General features: G+C 44.4%; 1 protein-coding gene across 2 annotated transcripts; it reads left to right on the top strand.

Moving 5' to 3' along the window:
• The first annotated feature begins 928 nt into the window (after positions 1-928).
• TMEM179 (transmembrane protein 179) lies at positions 929-19,765 on the top strand. Of its 2 annotated transcripts, XM_009941015.2 has the most exons (4): positions 934-1,438; positions 6,219-6,356; positions 7,907-7,985; positions 10,080-19,765. In XM_009941015.2, the coding sequence occupies exons 1-4, from the start codon at positions 1,137-1,139 to the stop codon at positions 10,257-10,259; spliced, it is 699 nt and encodes a 232-aa protein (XP_009939317.2). In that variant the 5' UTR covers positions 934-1,136; the 3' UTR covers positions 10,260-19,765. The 2 variants fall into 2 exon arrangements, with proteins under 2 accessions (XP_075282810.1, XP_009939317.2); XM_075426695.1 differs by lacking the exon at positions 6,219-6,356 and having other exon boundaries at positions 929-1,438.
• The last annotated feature ends 932 nt before the right edge of the window (positions 19,766-20,697 follow it).

Genomic DNA, 20,697 nt, shown 5'->3' with positions numbered 1-20,697 from the left:
TGGATTTTTGTGCTGGGAGGTGGAACTGAGCACAAGTCACATTCCTCTCGCTGATGCTTTTTGTTTTCTTGCATCCTGAGCACGCAGTTTTGGACCCTATGGCTTAGGGGATGCTCTGATGTCTTTCCAAGAGGGGTGCGGGGCAGTGAGCTGGTCCCTGGCAGTGCAGAGCAGGGTAGATGCTCACCCCTGGGAGCTGAGTGAGAGGTGACTGTCCCTGCCGTGCATATATCATTGCTGTGCTGGTCCATTCTCAGCTCCATGTCCAGCTGGAGCTTAGGTACATTTTCTTTCACTCCTGCTGTGTCTGCTAGCCAGGGGACAATGCAGGCGATCCCAACCCTGGGCAGCCCCTAACTGACAACAAGGCTCAACAAAAGTTATTCCATTTCTAGTGAGACCTTGCTGCCACTTGCAATATCTTGTTGGGGGGGTAACCAGCTGGGCACGCACAAAACCACTCGGTCTGCAGGTCCCAGGGTGGCTGTGTACCCTGTCTCTTATTGCCACCATCTGAGGTTGGTGGCTGGATTTTTATAAACTGGGGCCAAGACTTACTGGGATCCAGTAGCCAGGATGAAGCTCAGGGATTTTTTGTTTTTTTCTTTTTTTTTTTTTTGTGGTGGAGGGGTGCATGTCGCCACCACCAACACAGATGACATCAGCGTCCTGTGTCATTAGCGGGATACCCCACGGAGAGCCGGCAGTACCCAGCCCTGCTGGGGAGGCACGGACTGATTTAACCCCCAGGGTGCCGGGGTGTATCAGCGGCCAGGTTTTCCTGAAGAAGAGGAATCCCCCACAACAGCTCATCCTCTCTGCTCCCCCCACAAGCCCTGAAGCCATCGGAGGGGGCAGCTTGGGCGGCGGGAGAGGCAGCAGCAGTGTTCGGAAGAGGCATTGCATTATGTTGCATTGCACTGCGCATCCTCCCTCCCACCCCCTGATGCTGCCTGCAGGCTTCCTCTCTTCATCCCTCAGTCCTCCTCCCCTCCCGCCCTGCATCCCTCCCTCCTGCATCCCTCCCTCCTGCAACCTTTCCTCCTGCATTCCTCCCTCCTGCATCCCTCCCTCCTGCCTCCCTCCCTCCTGCATCCCTCCTCCATCCCTCCCTCTGCCTGCACAGAGCCGCGGACATGGCGCTCAGCAATTTCCTCTTCGCTCAGTGCATCTGCTACTTCCTGGCCTTCCTCTTCAGCTTCATCGTGGTGGTGCCGCTTTCCGAGAATGGCAACGACTTCCACGGCCGGTGCCTGCTCTTCACCGAGGGCATGTGGCTGAACGCCAACCTGACGGTGGAGAGGCAGCGCTTCACCGTGCAGGAGTGGGGGCCCGAGGCCGCCTGTCGCTTCAGCATCTTCACCGGGCTCCTCTCCCTGCTGCTGGCCACAGTGCAGGCCTGGAGGACCCTCTTCTTCCTCTGCAAAGGGCACGAGGAGTAAGTACCCCTGGGGAGGGCAGGGGAAGCCCATCCTTCCTGCGGGGCAAGCGGGAGCAGCCTGGGGTTGAAGCATTGGGCTTTGCACCATCCACACCATCCTGCTCCCTAGAGAAATTTGGGGTGAGGGGGTGTATTGCTGCGTCTGTCTGCACACATACCACATGCACCCCCACCTGTGTCCAGGGCCCTCTCTGGAGGGTGCTCCCCTGCAGGAATTTGGGGTGGGGGGGAGCTCAGCTTCACTGCTATGCGCCTGCTGCCCTTTAGCAGTCTGAGAGCAGCATCTGCCCAACTCTGCTGTGGTGGGCATGGAGGGTGCTGGGGGCCGTGGGGTGATGCTGGAGGCTGGGGCTCGCAGGTGCCTCGTGACAATGGTCCCACCACACATCCCTGCAAAGGGGGACCTTCCCCAGATGTACACTGGGTATGTCAAAACCTCAAAACAATATGGTTGTTCGTGGGAGGGGGCAGAAAGGAGAGGTTGGTGGTCCCTTTCTATTTTTATCCTGCTTTTGGGGTGGACATGGCAACTATCGCGGAGAACAACTATTGCTTGGTTACAACATGAGAGCAATGCTGAGCGCTCGCTGCAGCAGCTGCAGGGCTGCACTGGCAGCCAGTTACCGTGCTCTGACAAACCAAGGGGCACCAGAAACCAGCAGAAATACAGAGACTTGGTGGCCCAGGCAGAAGCTCAGGAGTGCTGTGCTCTGCTCTCTGGTGGCCTGTCCTGCCACCTCAGGTAAAGCCCCTGGCACAGGTAACCTAGCCTGCGAGTGCTATGGGGCTGGGGCCCTCCAAGCATCCAGCTGCACAGAGGTAGGAAGGCAAAAGCACATGCTGGTGGCTAGCTAGACTACGAAAGTCATTTTCCCATGGTTTAGCAACAGTGCCAAGGGTAAATCACTCGTGTCCAGGTCTAGCTGGACTAGAGGTTTCTTGAGTCAGTGGCGGTTACTCACGTCTGGGCTTGTACAACCACCTGATATTGGTAATATTGCAGATTGGGTAGCAGTGTTGTCTCTCTAGCTCTTTCCGACCATTCTCAAGCTGCCTAATACTAAAACATGCTATCATAATTATAGATTAGAAACTTATTTCCATGTTAAAACTTACCTTGCAAGTTCTAAATATAACCACTTCCTAATACATTTGAATTCAGCTTCCTGATCAGATACCTATAGAGGATTAGTTCAACCTAGACGCTTTTTTCAGTTTTGCAGTTCAGAACTAGTTAATTTTTGGAAGAAACCAGCAGTGAAAACCCTGTCATACTGAAATTTGGATCAGATGTTTGGCCTGCTTCCAAAGGTGGCTATTTGGTTCAAAACTGTTGGGCAGACCCCTGAAAATTGTACTTCCAGGAGTTCCTTTCAGGCTGCTTTGTGCCCTTGTACAACACTGTTCATAGTTCTTCCAGGCAAGAAAGGAGGCAGCAGGCTGCAGGGTGGTGGGGAACAAATGCAGAGCAAGTTGGCAGGGTGAGACAGCCACAGGGCATCACAGAGGGGTAAAACACGATGAGAGGGAAGCTGTCTGAAACCACCGATTTTCTAGTGAGAAGGAAGGTCTGTCCTGTACCAGATGCGCTGCCTGTCTGAAAAGCAGGCAGGACACACACTGTTCTGATTTTAGACAGCTATCTGTTAACACTTCAAATGGGTGTGAAAACAGATCTGTTTGGATGGAGAGATAAACATGAGCTCCTCACCAGAAATGATAATTGCCATTTCTGATTAGAGGCAATTGAAGAAGAACCAGGATGACATCACTGCTGATCCTACTGAGTAGGATCATTGCTGTTGGGCCAGCTCCGGAGTAAGCTGGCTAGAATCCTATGCATCATAGCAAGGTGGCCAGTCTTCAAGTGCAATGGCTTTGAATGATTGCTGTCAGATAGTTAGAACTGCTAAAAAAACTGCCTAAAAGGCTCTCAGCCCCTCTTTCCTCAGAGACAGACTGAGCTCAAGCTGCCTGCCAGAGTAGGGAAAGCAAGTGCTGGCTGCTAGCCATGCTCTGGGCCTGGGACTATTCAGCTCAGCTGACAGGTGGAGATCCAACTCAGATACTTAACTATAACTTATACTTTGAGTGTAAGCATTTATCATTACAGGGTATCCACTCAGTCTGGAGAGTGTAGCTTGAAATCCTGACCCAAGCAAAGAAAAAATAGGTGAGGTAGTCAGTCAGATTAGTAGAGCTCTCTACCAGGATGCCTTCTTCTGAGGAACCTCCAGCAAACGGTGATGGTTACTGCTTGTCTGATGCAAATCAAGTGCAACACTCACCCCCGCTTTGTCAGTGGGAAGTCCAGTTCTGGACCTTGGCACCTTTTCTGTGCTGCAGGGTAGGAAGTAGGGGGAGGACTAGAGGTCCCAGGCTGGCGATGATCCACTGAATACCCCTGGGAACTCTTCCTTTTCCAGGGCTGTTGTTAATTCGGCTGTCAACCCTGGTTTTGTTCAGTGGACAGCTCAAGTCTTTTCTGCCTCTCAGGGCAGCATACCATGCTAAGGTGCACTCAGTGGATATGGCTTTAACGACACTTGCTAGGTGTAAAATCAGGGGAGCGACAGCGAACATGCCAAACCATGGTATGCTTGTACCACCTCTGCTCTATGGCTGACTGTGGCACTCTGTGGAGGTGAGCTAATCTAGTCCATCAAGTCCCAGGAAGACAAAGGATGAGAGTAGGATTCATCTCAACACACATCTAGAAGTCAGGTGTCCTGGCATCCAGCTCCCACTACAGTCTGTAAAGGCACTTCTGGAAGGGGGTTTGTTTCACTTCTTTTCTATCAGTGTTGGGATGGGACGACTGTCACTTTGGAGAGAGCCCAGACAGCCCCTCTAAATCCACATCAACCTAGAAACAAACATCCTAACCCCACTGGCAATTGTTTCCTCCTGTCATTTTAAAGAAGTACTCCCGAAGTCACATGTTTCTTACCATGTATAACCAGTTCAAATTAGAATTGACCAACCCAGAACTTCCCCAGGATTCAAACACTGACTCAAAAAGCCTCTTGGATTTTTATTTAAAGAGCTACCAGGGAAAAAAAGACCATTCTTTTGTTCTCTGGCGTGAGTAGACTCCTCCACATAATGAGAGCAACACTGGTGGGAGGTTTCACATATTCATCTTTACCACCTAACCAGAATAGGTTGACTTGTCTCCTGGAGTTGCCAGTCTTTCTCCAACCTAGAGCTGACATCGTTTTTAGATAATGAGACTTTCCAAGTGCACCTAGAACAGTTTCAAGTAGTGAAGGACTTGGACAGATGAATGGGAAAAAGTGTTAGAAAGTTTTCACTGACTAGAATTAAGGGCTAGAGTTAAGCAGTGGAGTTCGAAGGGGCGGACCTGCTGGAGAGCAGCTCTGTGGAGAGGGACCTGGGTGTCCTGGTGGACGACAGGTTAACCATGAGACAGCAGTGTGCCCTGGCTGCCAAGAAGGCCAATGGCATTCTGGGGTGCATTAGGAGGAGTGTGACCAGCAGGTCGAGGGAGGTTCTCCTTCCCCTCTACACTGCCCTAGTGAGGCACCATCTGGAGTACTCTGTCCAGTTCTGGGTTCCCCAGTTCAAGAAGGATGAAGAGCTACTGGAGAGAGTCCAGCGGAGGGCTACAAGGATGGTGAGGGGACTGGAGCATCTCTCCTATGAGGAGAGGTTGAGGGAACTGGGCTTGTTCAGCCTGAAGAAGAGAAGGCTGCGAGGGGACCTAATAAATGCTTATAAATATCTGAAGGGTGGGTGTCAGGAGGATGGGGCCAAGCTCTTTTCAGTGGTGCCCAGTGACAGGACAAGGGGCAATGGGCACAAACTGAAGCACAGGAAGTTCCGTCTGAATATGAGGAAGAACTTCTTCCCTCTGAGGGTGATGGAGCACTGGAACAGGCTGCCCAGGGAGGTTGTGGAGTCTCCTTCTCTGGAGATATTCAAGACCCGCCTGGACAAGGTCCTGTGCAGCCTGCTGTAGGTGACCCTGCTTCAGCAGGGGGGTTGGACTAGATGACCCACAGAGGTCCCTTCCAACCCCTACCTTTCTGTGATTCTGTGATTCTGTGAAGATGAGTATACAATTCCTTGGCCTTATGGGCATCCCATACCCTACCACTCCAGACCCAGCACGCTCCTACGGATGGTCCTGGTTGGGCGGACTTAACGGGGCTGAGGTAAATTGGCATTCAGCTGGTAGAATAAAATACTGACTCCAAAGCCAGAGAAGGCTCAGGAGAAGCTGGCCTGCTCTGCAAATTGCCCATAAAACTGCAATTCGTGTCCTATGATGGCAGTACCGTGTGTTACATTGCTTAAAATTATTATAGCTATCAGTACTATGTTGTTTTATTTTTAGTTTTCCCCTCCCAGGCAATTTTTGTCCCAATTATCACTTTACTCGTGAAAGAATTTTAGCTCCAGTTAGTACATAATTTGAGCTAATGGCATTTATTTTAACAATGGTGATTTTCATCATTACAGCTAATGAAAGCCATGCTGTGTATGAACAATTGCCACTTAGTGTTTATGATTTAAAGCCCTGTCCTCTTATGGTGAAAAAAAAAAAATCAAAATCAAAAGCACTTACAAATGAAGATAATACGACTCAAAATCATAATCCATAGTTTTTCAATGTATTAGGTGTTCTTAATTAAAGCAGATGTGTTTCAAATGGAAATGGATATCTTTCTGCCCAGTGTATACTGCTTAGAGAGACTGCTGATGTTGTGTTTCAGCTGTTTATGAGTTACATTTTTCTTCCCTTTTATTGCAGCTCTTTCTTTTTTGCCTTCCTGAATCTGCTGATCAGCACCTTTGTGGTGTTTATCACATTTATTGCTAGCACTATAGTGAGTGTAGGATTTAACATGTGGTGTGATGCAATTACCGAAAAAGGAAGCATGCCAAATAGGTCAGTATTGAAGAAAACATTTTCTTCCTTTTTTTTCATATATGCACAAGAGAACAGTGGTGTTACAAACTGTAGTTATTACATGCAAGGTGAGCAAGGTGAGGAAAGGCATCTGTAGTGTGGAAATCCAGATTTTCTTCATCTGGAATTAAAAAAGGAAATAAAACGGGTTTTTTCTGTATTTAGTACCCCACAAAGAAAAGTATCGTTTCCATGGCATTTCATGGTCTCCTTCTGAGTCACAATCATACGCCAAAGATATCCATTAGTTTAAATTAATTTTCATTTTCATTAATTTTCATTTTTGAAGAAGAGCTAGATTTGGAAATGGTCTAAAAATGGGGGGAGTCTGGTCTTGTGAGCAGGGCCGGGGACTGTGAGTCAGGGCTCCTGTCTTGCTGTCCCAGCTCTGCCACTGCACCACTATGGTGACAGCGGGGCAAGTCACTCATCCCGCATGTGCCACAACGCACCGTCATCCAAAAATTTGTATAAAGACCATCTGCTGGTCTCATAGCAGTGTTGTGGATGCCCTGTGAGCCACAGAATGGAAAGTACTTTGTAAGTGGAAAGTACAGATGGTTGGTACTTTCTTACAGTGCACAAAATGTACAGCTCCTAAAATGGTCTACTGTGTCCTGCAATGCTTATGCTCCTCATAGGAAACATGACAAGTTGAGGCAGATTTTTTCCTATCAAACAAATAACAATGGAGAGGAGAAGGTGACATTTTATGTCATATGATATGGAATAAACCTACTACTTAAAGCATACAATTATGTTGCACATTGTCATATGTTGTAAAATGCCATAGTAAATGTTCTGTTTAGGGCTGCAATGATTAATCGAATTATTCGAATATTCGGTTAAAAATTCAATTATAAAAACCATCTAATCGAATATTCGGATAAGAACCCAAGATGACCGACAGCACTGAAAAGGAGAGAGAAGAGGCTACAGAAATCAACCAAGAGACAGAAAGACAACCTCAAAATCCTGCGATTTTTTTCACACCACTAAAAGTCCAAGTTATTTGTAAAATCTGTAGGCAGCCTCTATCTTACCATCAGAGTATCATCTCCTTGCTGGAGCATCCGAAACAAAAACACCCACACAATCCCTTCTTCTGAAGCTTTCCCTGATGAAGTCAAAAGGTAATGGAGGCTCATACACTTTGTTTCATTGAGGGGTGAAGCAACCAACCTGGGGAGATGCCAGATGCGTGTATGTGGGAGGCTCGAGGGTAGTGGGAGAAGAGGGGTTTAGGTATACTGTCTTCATAATAACTATTACATCTCCACTTATGGAAGACTGGTGTTATCACTTACATAGTTATGCCTTTTTTTTTAAAGAACATAATCACATGCCTCTACTAGCCTAGTTTTAGAGAAGATTGGCAAGCAACCTCATTACTGCAATAACTTAAATATCTTTTGATAGAACATGCCATTGTGACTGTTTGAAAAATGTTTAAGATGTTTTTTGGTTTACTTCTTTGGGATGTCTGAAATAATTTTCTTTTTTCTCCTCCAAATGCCTTCCTTGGGTAGCTGTGAAGAGTTACAGGACATAGATCTTGAACTGAACTTAGAAAACTCTGCTTTCTATGACCAGTTTGCTATTGCACAGGTAGGTCAGACTAGGTCATGGTTCCATTCCAGTTCATTTACTGTTTGCTCATTGATCTGGGATTGCTGGAGCTGAACTACTATCCTCTGAAATCGATGGGAACATTTCCACTGACTAGATGACCCACAGAGGTCCCTTCCAACCCCTACTATTCTGTGATTCTGTGATTCTGTGAATCAGGATGATAGTGATGGGTACACTTGCATTTTAAATGCAAAATAGATAGCTTTGAATGTGGACATGTCATAACCTGACTCTGCCACTGATCTTGTTACTCATGATGCAAAATTTATTGTTTCTCCAAAGGACAAGCTCTGCAAATGTTGCAGCTCTCTGGTGTCCTGCAGCTCTTCATTGCTGCTCAGAATAATGTCTCACCTGTACCAGATCATGGAGCTATTAGTTTTGCCTTCCATGAGCTTTTCTGAGATCACCTGAGCCCACATAAATATGAAGTCATTCAAGATTACTGCCATTTATATAGTGTGGTTTGTCTAGAAGAATGGGTCTGTCTATGGATGAAAAATAAGTCTCTTTGAAAGAGCAGAAAGAAAAACCAAAGAATAGACTAGACTTAATGGTTAAAGCAAACATTTCCTTGTAAGTGCAATAATCTCCTACAGTAGGCTTTACTTAGAAGCAGTGGTCTGAATGGAAATATCAAGAAGGTAGACAATTTCAGAATTACAAATACAGGCTCTGGGTAAAATCTAGAAAGGAAGAATAGGCAGCTTAATTAAAGCTTTAGGTATTTGGCACATGTATTTGTGTGTGTACAAATGCACAGAAACAAGTATACAGATACTGTCTCTGTCCACTTTCCTCCATTCAGTTGCTTCCAACACATCAGAATGACTCTGGGAATTTCAGTGAATTTGGATAAATCCATGTAGATTCTTTCATATCAGATATGCTGAGAAGACCACAGCAGTAACAGATATCTAAGTGCCTTTAAGATAATATTTCATTAATGAAGTGGTGCTTAAGGAATTAATGCAAAGCTTCCAACTATTTAGTATGGTCATATAAAGCCAAATTAATCTCTCTTATTTCCAAGATTTGTAGAATAACTCAAAAGTATTCTTTACTGGTGAACAAAGATAATTCTAAGTATGGGCAGCAATACTTAAAATAATTTCCGAAGTGTGTAAGATACACAGGAACATAAAGTCCCTTGAAAAAATAGTAGCCCTTGCTTATCTGAATTGGCTATTAAACAGCTGTATTACTGCCTGGAAGTGCTTCAATTGTTGTATTTTTTAAATTAAAAATGCTGTATGTAAAAACTGAAATACAAGGATTCAGTTAATGTTTCTTTGCTAAAGGCATCATAGAATTAAAATGGAGTTTCTGCTAGAAAGCCTTACTACAAATGAGCCTTCTCTGAGACGGGGACGCCAACATTCAAGTACCTGTAGGAATCAAAGTGTAATTATCTCCACGAAGTCAAGCAAGAGACACCGACAAGTTACTGATGGAACCTACTGCAGATCTGAGGCTTTGATCTTGGGTATCTTATGCTGGGTACAAATAAGCCACCAGGAACTTGGATGGACTGAAGTGGGTTTCTCTTGCTGTCTGAATTCATGCTAATCTCAAACGGTTACCCCACAGTGGAACAGTTCAATTGATAAGATTTTTTCAACAATATTTTGACTAGAAATACCTTAAAATATATACTTCTCTAGGGGTAGTGGGAGGCCCAAAGGATTTGGGAAGAAAGTTTTGGAAAATGTCTTAAAACATGTTGCAGTTCTAAACTAACAGAAGTGAAACAAACCCAAGAATTTTGGGCCAGTCAGAATTTCAGATATGGGAAGTTTAATGAACGCACCTGGATTATACAGATTTCTTTTTTTCATATTGTACATAGCGCATTTTTACTTCGTTTTTTCTAGTATGTAATGAGTTTTTCCTTTTAAGCTAAGAATAAGTTGACAGAGTCGAGGAACAGTGGGGCCAGGACTTCACTGGGTGTGACTTGGTGTGACTACATGGGTTTTGGTCCAGCTGAGATTTTGAGATTTAACTGGACAGCTGACCTTGTTTTTACAATACAGTGCTGACCTCTTTATCATTTCTTTTCTTCTCTAGTTTGGTCTCTGGGCTGCCTGGCTGACTTGGCTGGGAATTACAATTCTGGCTTTCCTGAAGGTTTATCACAACTACAGACAGGAGGACCTGCTAGATAGCCTCATCCATGAGAAGGAGCTGTTGCTAGGAAGATCCTCTTCACGAACCTCTTTGCAAGATGAGAAAAGTGGCATGATCTAACGTATAAGCAAATTTCCAGAGCAGGATCTAAATTTTATTATTCAGTAGTGTGAGCTGAAGTTGAATCAGGGTATTGCGTGTGTGAGATATTTTCTTTTCTGAAAGGAGATGTACTTGTGAATCACTCACTTCCTCCACAAGAAATTGTTGGCAGAAATACTTATATTAGGATACAGAGAATGAACGGCCCTGTGTGCCATTGGCATAGCACACTTTCTGTCCTGCACAGGCACCATCTGTAACCTGCTCTTATTAGCAGAGCTCCTACTTGCAATCACTGGCTTTCAGGGAAGGGGCTGCTTTTGAGGACTGTGCTGGCAAGAGCAGGCTACAAAGCCTAGGCTATTTCTTCACACTGTTCTGCAATGACGCTTGTAACTGGGGCTATGTCCAGGCCCTCTTCTCTCCATCTCCTCCCTTTTGCCAGTAAAGCAGCATCAATTCTCACTTTATTCTGTGTAACTGCGGCACTGGTCCGGGTACAGACTCGTGCTGTCTCTGCTTTTGCTATGTGTGGATGCAGTGCTGACAAACCTGTTGCTCCTGCTCTGATTTCAAGTTCATTTAGAACAGAGAGACCTGTGTTTCAGACTTGATATTGTACAATGTTAAATAATTTCATGAAACCACTGTATTATTACAGTACCTGTCAAAAGCTGTGTGTCATTTTGGCAGGATGGTGGAGAATTTTTATGATTTTGTTTTTTCTTAGATTTTAGCATGACCAACATTTATTATGACTCCTGAAGTGTAGTGTAGCTAGTATTTATTGAAGCTTGCATACGAAGAAATTAGGCTGAATAGATAGCATCAATGTTTGTGCATTTGTAAATGTAACTTGGTCCCTAACACTGTATACTATTCAGTTTTGAGTATTAGGATTTACTTGTGATATTTGTTCCATACAGAGTATGACCAATTACTGTAAACATTTTCATTGTAGGTATCTCTATATTTCTATAAACACAGCAAGGAGCTCAAACAGCTGAGTTATTTTACAGGTAGTTCAGTGTTAAATGGGTCTGTTCTCCCCACTCATGGGCAGGAGTTCCAGGGCTGATGAATTTTGCTGCAAACAGGGAGAAGAACTGTTATTTTCACAGTGCACACTAGTCACTTTGTTGTTGCATTCAGTTTTGCTTGGCCAGTGCTTCAATCAGTAAGGTGGATGGCTGAGATGAGAAGTAGATTTGATAATTAAGAAGAGTCATTCCGATGAGTGTAGGATTTGCATGGCAGAGAAGTTGTACTACAGTTAGGCAGCTGTCCCTGGGTACACATTACACAGAGGACTGTGATTCAGCAAAAAACTTTTGCAAGGAGTTAAATTTAGGTTGGAGAAGAATTTTTGTGAGTACACAGACACTGCCTGTGGCAGCTGTTTTGGAGTTGAGACTCCAGTTATTGCAACAGGAGTGCGAACGATGCATGCCTATATCATGTGGTAACTAAGAAGATGGGGGAGAGAAGACAGCAGGCTTCTTCCCCATTAGAGCTCAATCCTGGGGCTAGTACAAACATGGGGATTTACTGTTGTCTTCTGGGGAATATCTGGTGCTTGAAGTTAACTACCTTCTTAAGGATTTTGTTTGAACAGATTTTGAAATCATAACAAATCCCTGAATTTGTAAACATTTAGGGCATAAAATCTACCCAATTGTTCTCATAGGTTTAGGGAAAAAACCCTCCATGGGCTGTAAGCAGTGAGCTGGTCCTGTGAACATCGCTTATAGCCCCAGCTATGTGTAGAGAGATCTTGTTTCTCAGCATGGTTTCTTCTCACAATGGACTGCAACTCCTTTGAAATCTGTACAGCAGTGGCTTTCTTGTAGTTGTGAATAGACATCAGAGGAGTAGTTCCTGAAGAGGGAATCAGAGATCAAGCTAGTTAATAGCAATCTAAAATTTAGAGATCAGGACTGTTGGAGTGCCTTTTTTAATTTGTTTGGTCTAATAAGAGATACTCTTGCACGTACCTAAGCCCTTTGCCAGGGCATGACATTCCCCTTCATACCATACAGAAGGGTTCGGGTCCAGAAAGTTAGCCTGCTTCCTGTGGTTCCCCAGTTGTTTCTCCAACTGTAAAAGACACTGCTTCTCCTTCCAGTCGCACTTGGAATTTAAGATTCAGCAGTGATCTGTCTTCCCACAAATTACTTCAGTGCATGCCTTACTCCTCATGTGAAACCATGCTGCTGCTTTGTATATTTTATGTATGTGCCAAATCAGGTTTAGGCTGAAGTAACATGTGGGTTGGGACCACCATTCCTGCTCTTGCCTGGAGGTTTGAAGAACCAGGAGGCAGAAGACAGCAAGTGTCTCCTTCTCATCCTTGCTCTGAGACACCAGGGCTCAAACCTGTTCTCTGGTTCTGAGCAGGAAGATGCTGCTCATCAGTGAGGTTGTCCAGAGCTGATGCTCTCTTCTACCTCTCTTTTCTCCTGTCTTGGGGTCTCTTCCTCCTTTTCACTTCCATGAGAAGCAGCAAAGACTGGTCTGGGGGTTTCTACTCTTGTTGACTTTTGTGGTTAGCATTTTTGCTAGCATTTGTCACACTGACACTGTCTTCGTTGTTCTGCAGCTCAGCAGACAAGAAGTGGGATCTTTAAAGCACCTGAGGCAGCCAGAATCCAACGTCAAAGTAAAAGTCAATAGCAACAAAATATTTCACTTCAGCCTTTGGGAAGTCCAGCCCAACACAAGTATATGTACTGACTCACCTGTTAACTTTGGTGTCAAAGCTTGGCCTCTCCAATTCATTTACCTAGGTGAATTTTTCTAACGCCAGTTGCATTTCAGGGCTCATGAAGGAAAGCATCTTGGCTGTTGGAGCTGGCATGTAAACTGAAAAGAGGTTAAGGCTCTTCTTGGAGTCCCACATGCATCCCAGACTCTATTCCCCAGCTATCCTCACCTGGCCAGGTGGGGTGAGGCTGGCAGCCAGCTTGCAAGCACCAGTGATGCTTAAAAGCAAAGTTAGTTCTGAAGGAAGCCTCTGGGCAGGTTAGAAGGCAGTACATGTGGTGAGAAGCTCTCTGGCTGACTCAAGGGGAGGAAGGGTATCATGCAACGCCCAGTTATTGGACCCAGTTGGGCTTTTTTGTTTGCATTTAGCTTTCTGCAATCTCTTCTCCTAAAGCTTGGACACTGAGGCCAACCTGGTGATGCCAGGATAAAATGTGTTAGAATAGCAGTATTATTCATACACACATACATACCTACATACCTTTGCTTTCTCTTGCACACTTCTCTCTTTTGTACAGTTCTGACCTCTGCTTTTAGTCATTCATTGCTAGCCAGTGCAGAGTGTGGCTCCAGTAGGAGTTTCTCTGAGTTAAATGTTGCATTTCTGTGATATTTCAATAGCTTCTTTAATCTGCCATCTCCAAAAGCAGGCCTCTGGGAACATTCAAGGAACTAGAACTTTGTGTGGTATTTATACTTGTATTCATTTGTTGTCACATGGTGGAAGGCGAAAAAGCTTTGTGGCCTTTGCCCACACAGCCCCTTCTGCTGTTGCCCATTGCAAAGTTGTGAGCCATTCTGGTTGACAATGTGGGATGCAGTTGTTTAGCGACTGTGCTCCCTGTGATCTTAAAACCACAGGCAAAAGGTCTTTGTTTTGGCCTGTGAAAATTGCTAGTAATGCAGGGAGAGCCTTACTTGGTCAAATGCAACTGGATGCTGCATTCCAAGGCACCAGGGTTTTGCCACACAATTATTCTATTATATAGAATATACTCCTCGCATCCTGGCTACCATCTGCCAACTCCCTGTCAGCAGTCCACATTGGGTTAGACAAATCTGAGATAACAAGTGTTGTTTGAGCTTTTAGATCAATGCTGTTTATTATTATTTTTATAATGGAGAAACAATTGAAGCCATTCTTCCGAATAGAATTTCCTCGTGAGGGCACAAATACTCATAACTTCTTATCCCATTAATTCATGAAGCATCTTTCAGCTGCGAACTTTCAACAGCAAAAATAAAAGCATGATGATTTACTTTAAAAACTAAAGGACACGTGTGCTATGGCAATGTTTCTATGGCCCCTTAGAAAATTGGTTGTTATAATAACTAGTGACGGATGCTTGAGTACACAGACCTTGTCATGAAAGCGTTCAGTGTCAGGGAGGTGGTGTATGTGTGTATGTACAATGTAGACAGATATATGCCAGAAATCATTCCACTGCTCTGCTGTGATATGGATATAGGCTTTCCTCTTAACAGGCAGTGTAGGTTAGAGTAGTTGTTAGGTTGCCTTAACTTTCTATGCTGCCCTTTTCTTACTTAGGATCTGTGCAGTGATACAGAGGTTATGATACCCAGAGGTGGATGTGTATATGGATGTGATGTGAGTGGAGTAATAAAGCACCGGCCTGTGCACAACATCCAAAGGGCTGAGTTGGGTTTCTAATGTGGGTTTGCAAACATTTTAACTCCTCCTTTATCTCTGGGTAATGTCCTGATATTAGCTTGTATTAGTCCTGTTAGGAACAGAGAGTCTCATTTCCCTTCAAGACCTTCCCTCACCAACACAAAACACTGTTGATTTAACCTATGTAGTATTTAGGATGGAAGCAGAGCTTCCAGGAATAGGAGCACACGCTGCAGTTACATTGTATGAGCAAGGGGTACTTTTCCCCTGATTCAGGAATTCTGCACCATGGACTCTTAGGGAATTCTGCACCATGGACTCTTAGAAGACCAGTGATCCTGGCATGAACACGGTCCTGTTATTAATTCATTTAAATTACAGACTGGCAGGTGACAAACAGAACTTATCTTGACAGGAGTGCCAATCCTTTGGCTGCCAAACCATATTTTTCAACACAATACAATATTCTGGCTCAAAAACGCCAGCATCTCTTTTTGTAAACAGTTATTTGTCTGCTGCTGGAAAAGATAAGGTGACAAAGGGGAAAAAGAGATGTATTCATGACACAGTTCTTTAGTAGCTGGAGCCTGTTTCTTCTAAATCCCCAGTGCAAATAGTAGGTTAGAATGCCCTAGCCTATGCTACTCTCTGAAATGGAGGGCTAGGCTGCACAAACTGATTCCCGGTTTGAGGGCTTTGGGGTTTCTCGGTGCAACGGATGTTGCATGTGAAATGCATCACCAGTGGAGAGGGAGGACATCCAGCATTCCCCAGGACACCTGAAGGCTCTCATCGGTGAGGTATGAAGCCCTGATTCACCTCCCGTTGTCCTCCAGAATTGTTTAGTCTTTGTTGCGTATTGGTCCAATCTCAATTGTTCGCACCTTGTGCAGCTTAGCCCTTAGGTTGATGGTTGGAGACCATCTCCTGAGAAATGGGATGTGCATAGGAGTCTCTTCAGGCTGGTCCGGGTGCAGAATGCAGGGTCCCCTTGCTCGGGAAGTGTGAGCCACAGGCCATTGTACAGGCTTTATGCTGCAAACAAGGTTTCTGCACAACCTCAGATCGCACAACGATCTACAGGATGGGTCTCAGAAAATGCAATATCAACTGTGCAAATTCAGAATGGATGCCAGCTGCAAAATGTTCAGTGCAAGAAAGTACATGCAAACCTGGTGTTTGGGTGAACGGCGCTTTTATCATCTCCCTTCTCCAAAGCCCTACACCTCAAACATATTGCATGCAAAATCACTTTTACTATTTAAATGACAAACATAACAAAAATCCAGAAAGTCATTCATACTGGCAAGACTTAGAGTATTTTGTGACAAGCCAATCTGGATTTTGACAAAATATTTGTCTTTTCTTCTATATCAATGGCCTGGGTGTGAACATCCTTGAGATAACAGGAATCCTGTCTGTATCCAGATCCTAAATTTGTGCCTCAGACCATTTCCTTTGCTGGTGGAATCAGCCCATTTTTATCTCATTGGAATGTTTGCTTTGGAGACCACAAATGTCCTTTCCTTACGCTTAGGCAATCTGGAAAGAGAAGCAGGTTTTGCCTGACTAGTTTCCACTCCTGCATGCAGTGAGAAAATGCTCATATAGGTTCATGCGCCCTGAAATTGTTTTACAATTATTTCTGTTCATGGTCCTAACGCCTTGAAGTGCGTATTTCTATTTTTGTCCTCCCCAAGAAAGAGGAAACTTAACCCAAGCTGTATTTTAATACGCACAAATACTCATATAAGAGATTTTTGAATATTTTTTGAAGTGACAAAATTCCACTCAATAATTTATTAATCTGGCAACTGCATAGAAGACAGCACTTTGATGTACTCCTGACATAGAAGGAGAAAACCACAACAGCACTCTCACAGAAAACATTTGTTTCTGAGAGGTTAGACAGCAATTTACTTAATATATAGCAAGTACTGCTTGTTTCAGTGCGGGCGTATAATTGATAGCATCTTTCCATTCTGTTCTTGGGAAAAGAATTTACATAGCAATGCTTTCTCTCTAGTTTCTTTCTTCCATGCCAAAGAGTGTAATTGAACTGCTATTGCAAACATAGATTAACATGAATGTATTCACCTGAGTGCTTAACTTTTCTACCTCTCATAGCTGCTATAACTGCTTAAACTGTTATTGCACACAATAGTCAAAAGAATCGAATGCATGTGAGAGACTAAATCCTCTTTTCGTAGATAACTAAAAGATTTAGGATTTAACCCTTACTAGCTTCCTGACAGATTCTCATTCCTAAGAAACAGGCATAGGCACCCAAGAAGGGCTTTTGATTGGTCAAATAACACACGTTTTTTCCCCCCTCACCAAAACAAAAAGTGAGGACCTGTGCTTTGTTAGACATGGAAGGTTATATGTTACCTGTAAATCTGCATTTCACAAGGGAAGGCAGAAAGCAATGAGCTACTTGTTAAAATGCCTGTAGTGGTCCTTCCCCTGCCAGGCACAGGTTTAATCTCCGCCTCTGCCCTGGGAGACACAAACCTCCACCTCCATGGCAAATGCTTCCACCATGGTGTTCTCCTGAGTCCCCCCCAAATCCTTCTGCTGGAGGTTTTCCATATGGCTTGGAATTCCTAAATAACACTGTTTTAGCCTGGTGGTTCTGGTGTTTATCAAGAAGACAAAGTGCTTGGCAGGAAGAGCTGCTCATTGAAATAGCTTTAAATATTTACATATGGTGAAAACCCAGTTTAAGAAGTTTTTGTTCTCCCTTTCCACTTGACTATGTTGTAAAGTGAGGGTTGAGGCAACCTGCCAGGAGGTGGGAATGAAGGGTCATCATTGCTGTTGATCTCCTGGGTGATTTCTCACACAAGTGAGTAAACAGTCCTGTGACAAAGCTACTAGTTATCTCTTCCTTACTTTCCCCTAATTTCTCCCCAGATTTGACTCCAGTTTGTATACAGGTTCTGAAGAGTATTTATGAATGTGAGAAAAATCGCTTTACCTTTTGTCAAAAAATAAGAAAAAGTGTGGCAGATTGCCACTGTTCTCACTTGGGCACCCTGGGTTATGGCGTCAAACCCTTCCCTTTATGTAAGCCAGGCCTGATTTGGGTGATTTGTTGCTCTAGGAAGTTCCCAAGGCTGGTGCCAGCACTCCCCCGAGGAACCTGCTGGAGTTAGATGAATGCTATGTTAAGCCATAGATTTTAAGGCAGGGAAATGTTTAAAAATCATCTGTCATAGTATTCCACATAACACAGTCCAGAGCTCTTCACCACCTCACTCCTGCAGCAGAGGGAATAATTTTTCCCTGTTAACACTGTGAGGTCCAATAGTGTGTGTTTGAAATACAGCACATCTTCCTGCAGCACACTGGATCTTGATTGCATCAGTTAACCCATTCCACTTTCTAAGCTGCTGTAGCAGTTTTTACCATCATTGTTAAAACAGTGTTCAACATTTGACTCCAAAATGTGCTAACAGTCTCCCTATTAAACCACAGCCTTCTGGAGCTGCAAGCAGTCCTTTTGCTAAATGATGCTGAGAAGCTCCGTGCTGAACAGCATCCTTCCAGGGGGAGGACCACTGCATTGGGGTCCACAGCCAGTGCAGACTGGTGGTATCTGGGCAATTCTGGTCAAATACTCGCTGAATAAAACTAATGCTGTTGTTCAGCCCAAGATACCCAACTGAGAAACCAGGATATTCTGGTCTGAAGTACACTCTTAAGAGGTTTTTGAAAATTTATAAACAAAACAAAAGAACAACAAAAAAGCCCAACAGTTCGACTGACATCTCTTCTCCCTGGATCCTTTCATCTCCAAAAACATTCCTGCAAATGTCACAGAGGGTTTTATTGCTGTCAAGCAGATCTGGCCTTATTTCTCATGCCTCTTCCTACTGGGAACAGGGACTGCTGAGGAGGACAGGAGAGTGCCATAAATCAGAGCAGAAATAGGTAGTGAGGAGAACTGTTAGCGCATTTCCCATAAGGGATTTCAGCTTTCAGGCTGCGATGTGAGGGATCCAGCACAGCAGTGCCAGTGCTGGCAGTGCTGACACTGATTTCAGCCTTTGCTTGGCCCACTCAGCCACTGCCTGCTCGTGTGGCTTCACAAACTGCAGAGCATCTCCTCGAAGCATGTGTTGGCCTAAACCACCTGTGTCAGCTGTGCAGACATCTAGCGTGAAGGTGCTGGCATCACCACCAGGTTTGGAGGGGCTGCTTTGGAAACCTCTTCTTTCCACGCTGGCAGATCTAGACACTCTACAGCTGGCCCTTTGCCCTGTGCAGCTCGTGGCTTGTGTGGGGAAGACTGTTTCCAAATCTCTGCAGACTCGACATTTTTGCAAGGAGCTCATTAACACCCAAAGTTTTAAAAGGTTTGGGTTTTTTGTGTGGTACCACTTGCAAAGATCTGAAGCTGATCTTTCTTGCTTGTAAGTCAGTGCGGAGCCTGAAAGCATTTCAGTCTCTCTGAGATGTATGTCCTGAGACTTGTGCATTCATGAGTGACTGTCTCTTCTTATAGCTACATGGGAAAAGCTTTATATGAGTCTAGACTAGTGATTATTTTATGCTGCTAAAGAGGTCTCCACATCATGGGGACAAAACCGAACACTTTTTCATCATTTCTTTAACTGTTGAAGGCAGTAGAGGGGCAGACCCTTTGGTGGTGTATATAGCTTCGCTTTGTGAGCCCTGCCAGAGCCACGCCAGTCCACGCAAGCTGAGGGTAGAGCCTGGTCTGTTTTGAATATTATCTCTCTTGATTTGTATGGTCTTTTGCAGTGTAATGGCTGCTGATTTGGAGCTTTAGTTGCATGCATTTGACATACTCAGAGGTGGAGTGAGGTTTACTATTGCTTTCGTACAGTCTCAAAAGGGAAGCTTTTTACTAGCATTTTAATATAGCCCTCTGTAAACACCTAGCAAATAAAATTTCTGAGTCCAATCCTTCTGCTAATGGAATCACTGATAAAGCTTCCTTTGGCTTTAGCAGGAGCTGGACTGGGTTCAGTGTAAGTGATACGCTGTAGCGTTACTGATAATGACTTAAAGTGTTTTATATATTGATGCTTTTTGCTGGACAGTGCACTGGCTTTTTATGATTTGGTGATATATACAAATAAATTATTTGAAAAGTCAATATTTCTGTGCCTTTTTTTTGAAGGTGAATTTAAATTGTTGCAATGTAAGATAAAAAACATTTCTCATAGTCAGTGTTAGCATCATAGTTTATGTACTCATTCCCCAGCATCTCCATGCCACAGCTTGTATGGTCAATGATTTGGCCAAGCATCCTAAGGTGCCTTTCGGTACCATCTTCCAGCAGTGAACCTTACTGCCATAGGAGACCAGAAGGAGATGCTCCCATGTCAGTGTGCAGCTGAAAGGCAACTTGTCACCAGAAGTAAAGAGGGACCACAGGCGGCATGGATAGGTTCGTTTTCTAAATGCCAACTGGTTAAATTTGTTCTTGTGGCATCAGCCTTGCTTTTTAGAGGTGGGCCTAAGGTTCCCAGCAACTATCCTGGAGTGAGGAATTAATAAGAAACAAGTCCACTTAATTATCTTCAAGTTATTCCTTGAAGGCAGCCAGTAATACCCTTTTTCTAGTCACATGCTGCCAGCCCTTCTGCTTGCTTCAAAGTGGCAAAAGGCAAAAATGACAATTAGAATTGCTGCTAGGGGCTTCTCCTTCTCCATTAACTTGTTTCCGCAGCAGCGCTGGAGAGATGCAGGGAGGGAGTGGGACTAGAAGCGGTCTTTGGAGCTGCCTTTTACCAGTGCTAATGCTGAGTGCATTAAAAGGTTAATGTAAAAAAATCTAGTGTCATCTCACTGTGTCCTTTTTTATCTCCTCTAATGCATGGGGGTGGCTGTGCCTGCTAGTACAATCAGGTGCTGCTGATGTGGTGAGCCTGCCTGAAGCGGGTGTTGGCAGCTGCCCTCCATTCCTGTTGCAGGAATGTACCGAACACTGTTAAAACAATGCTTATCCCATACTGTTGTGGTCTGCTGATTTCTGTTGTGCTTTAATTTAACACCCATTGCATAAGGGATATTAGGCGGCCCTTC

This window comes from Opisthocomus hoazin, chromosome 7, assembly GCF_030867145.1.
Source record: "Opisthocomus hoazin isolate bOpiHoa1 chromosome 7, bOpiHoa1.hap1, whole genome shotgun sequence".
Lineage (NCBI taxonomy): Eukaryota > Metazoa > Chordata > Aves > Opisthocomiformes > Opisthocomidae > Opisthocomus > Opisthocomus hoazin.
Note: the sequence above shows the minus strand (reverse complement) of the source record. Positions and strands in the feature narration are given on the sequence as shown.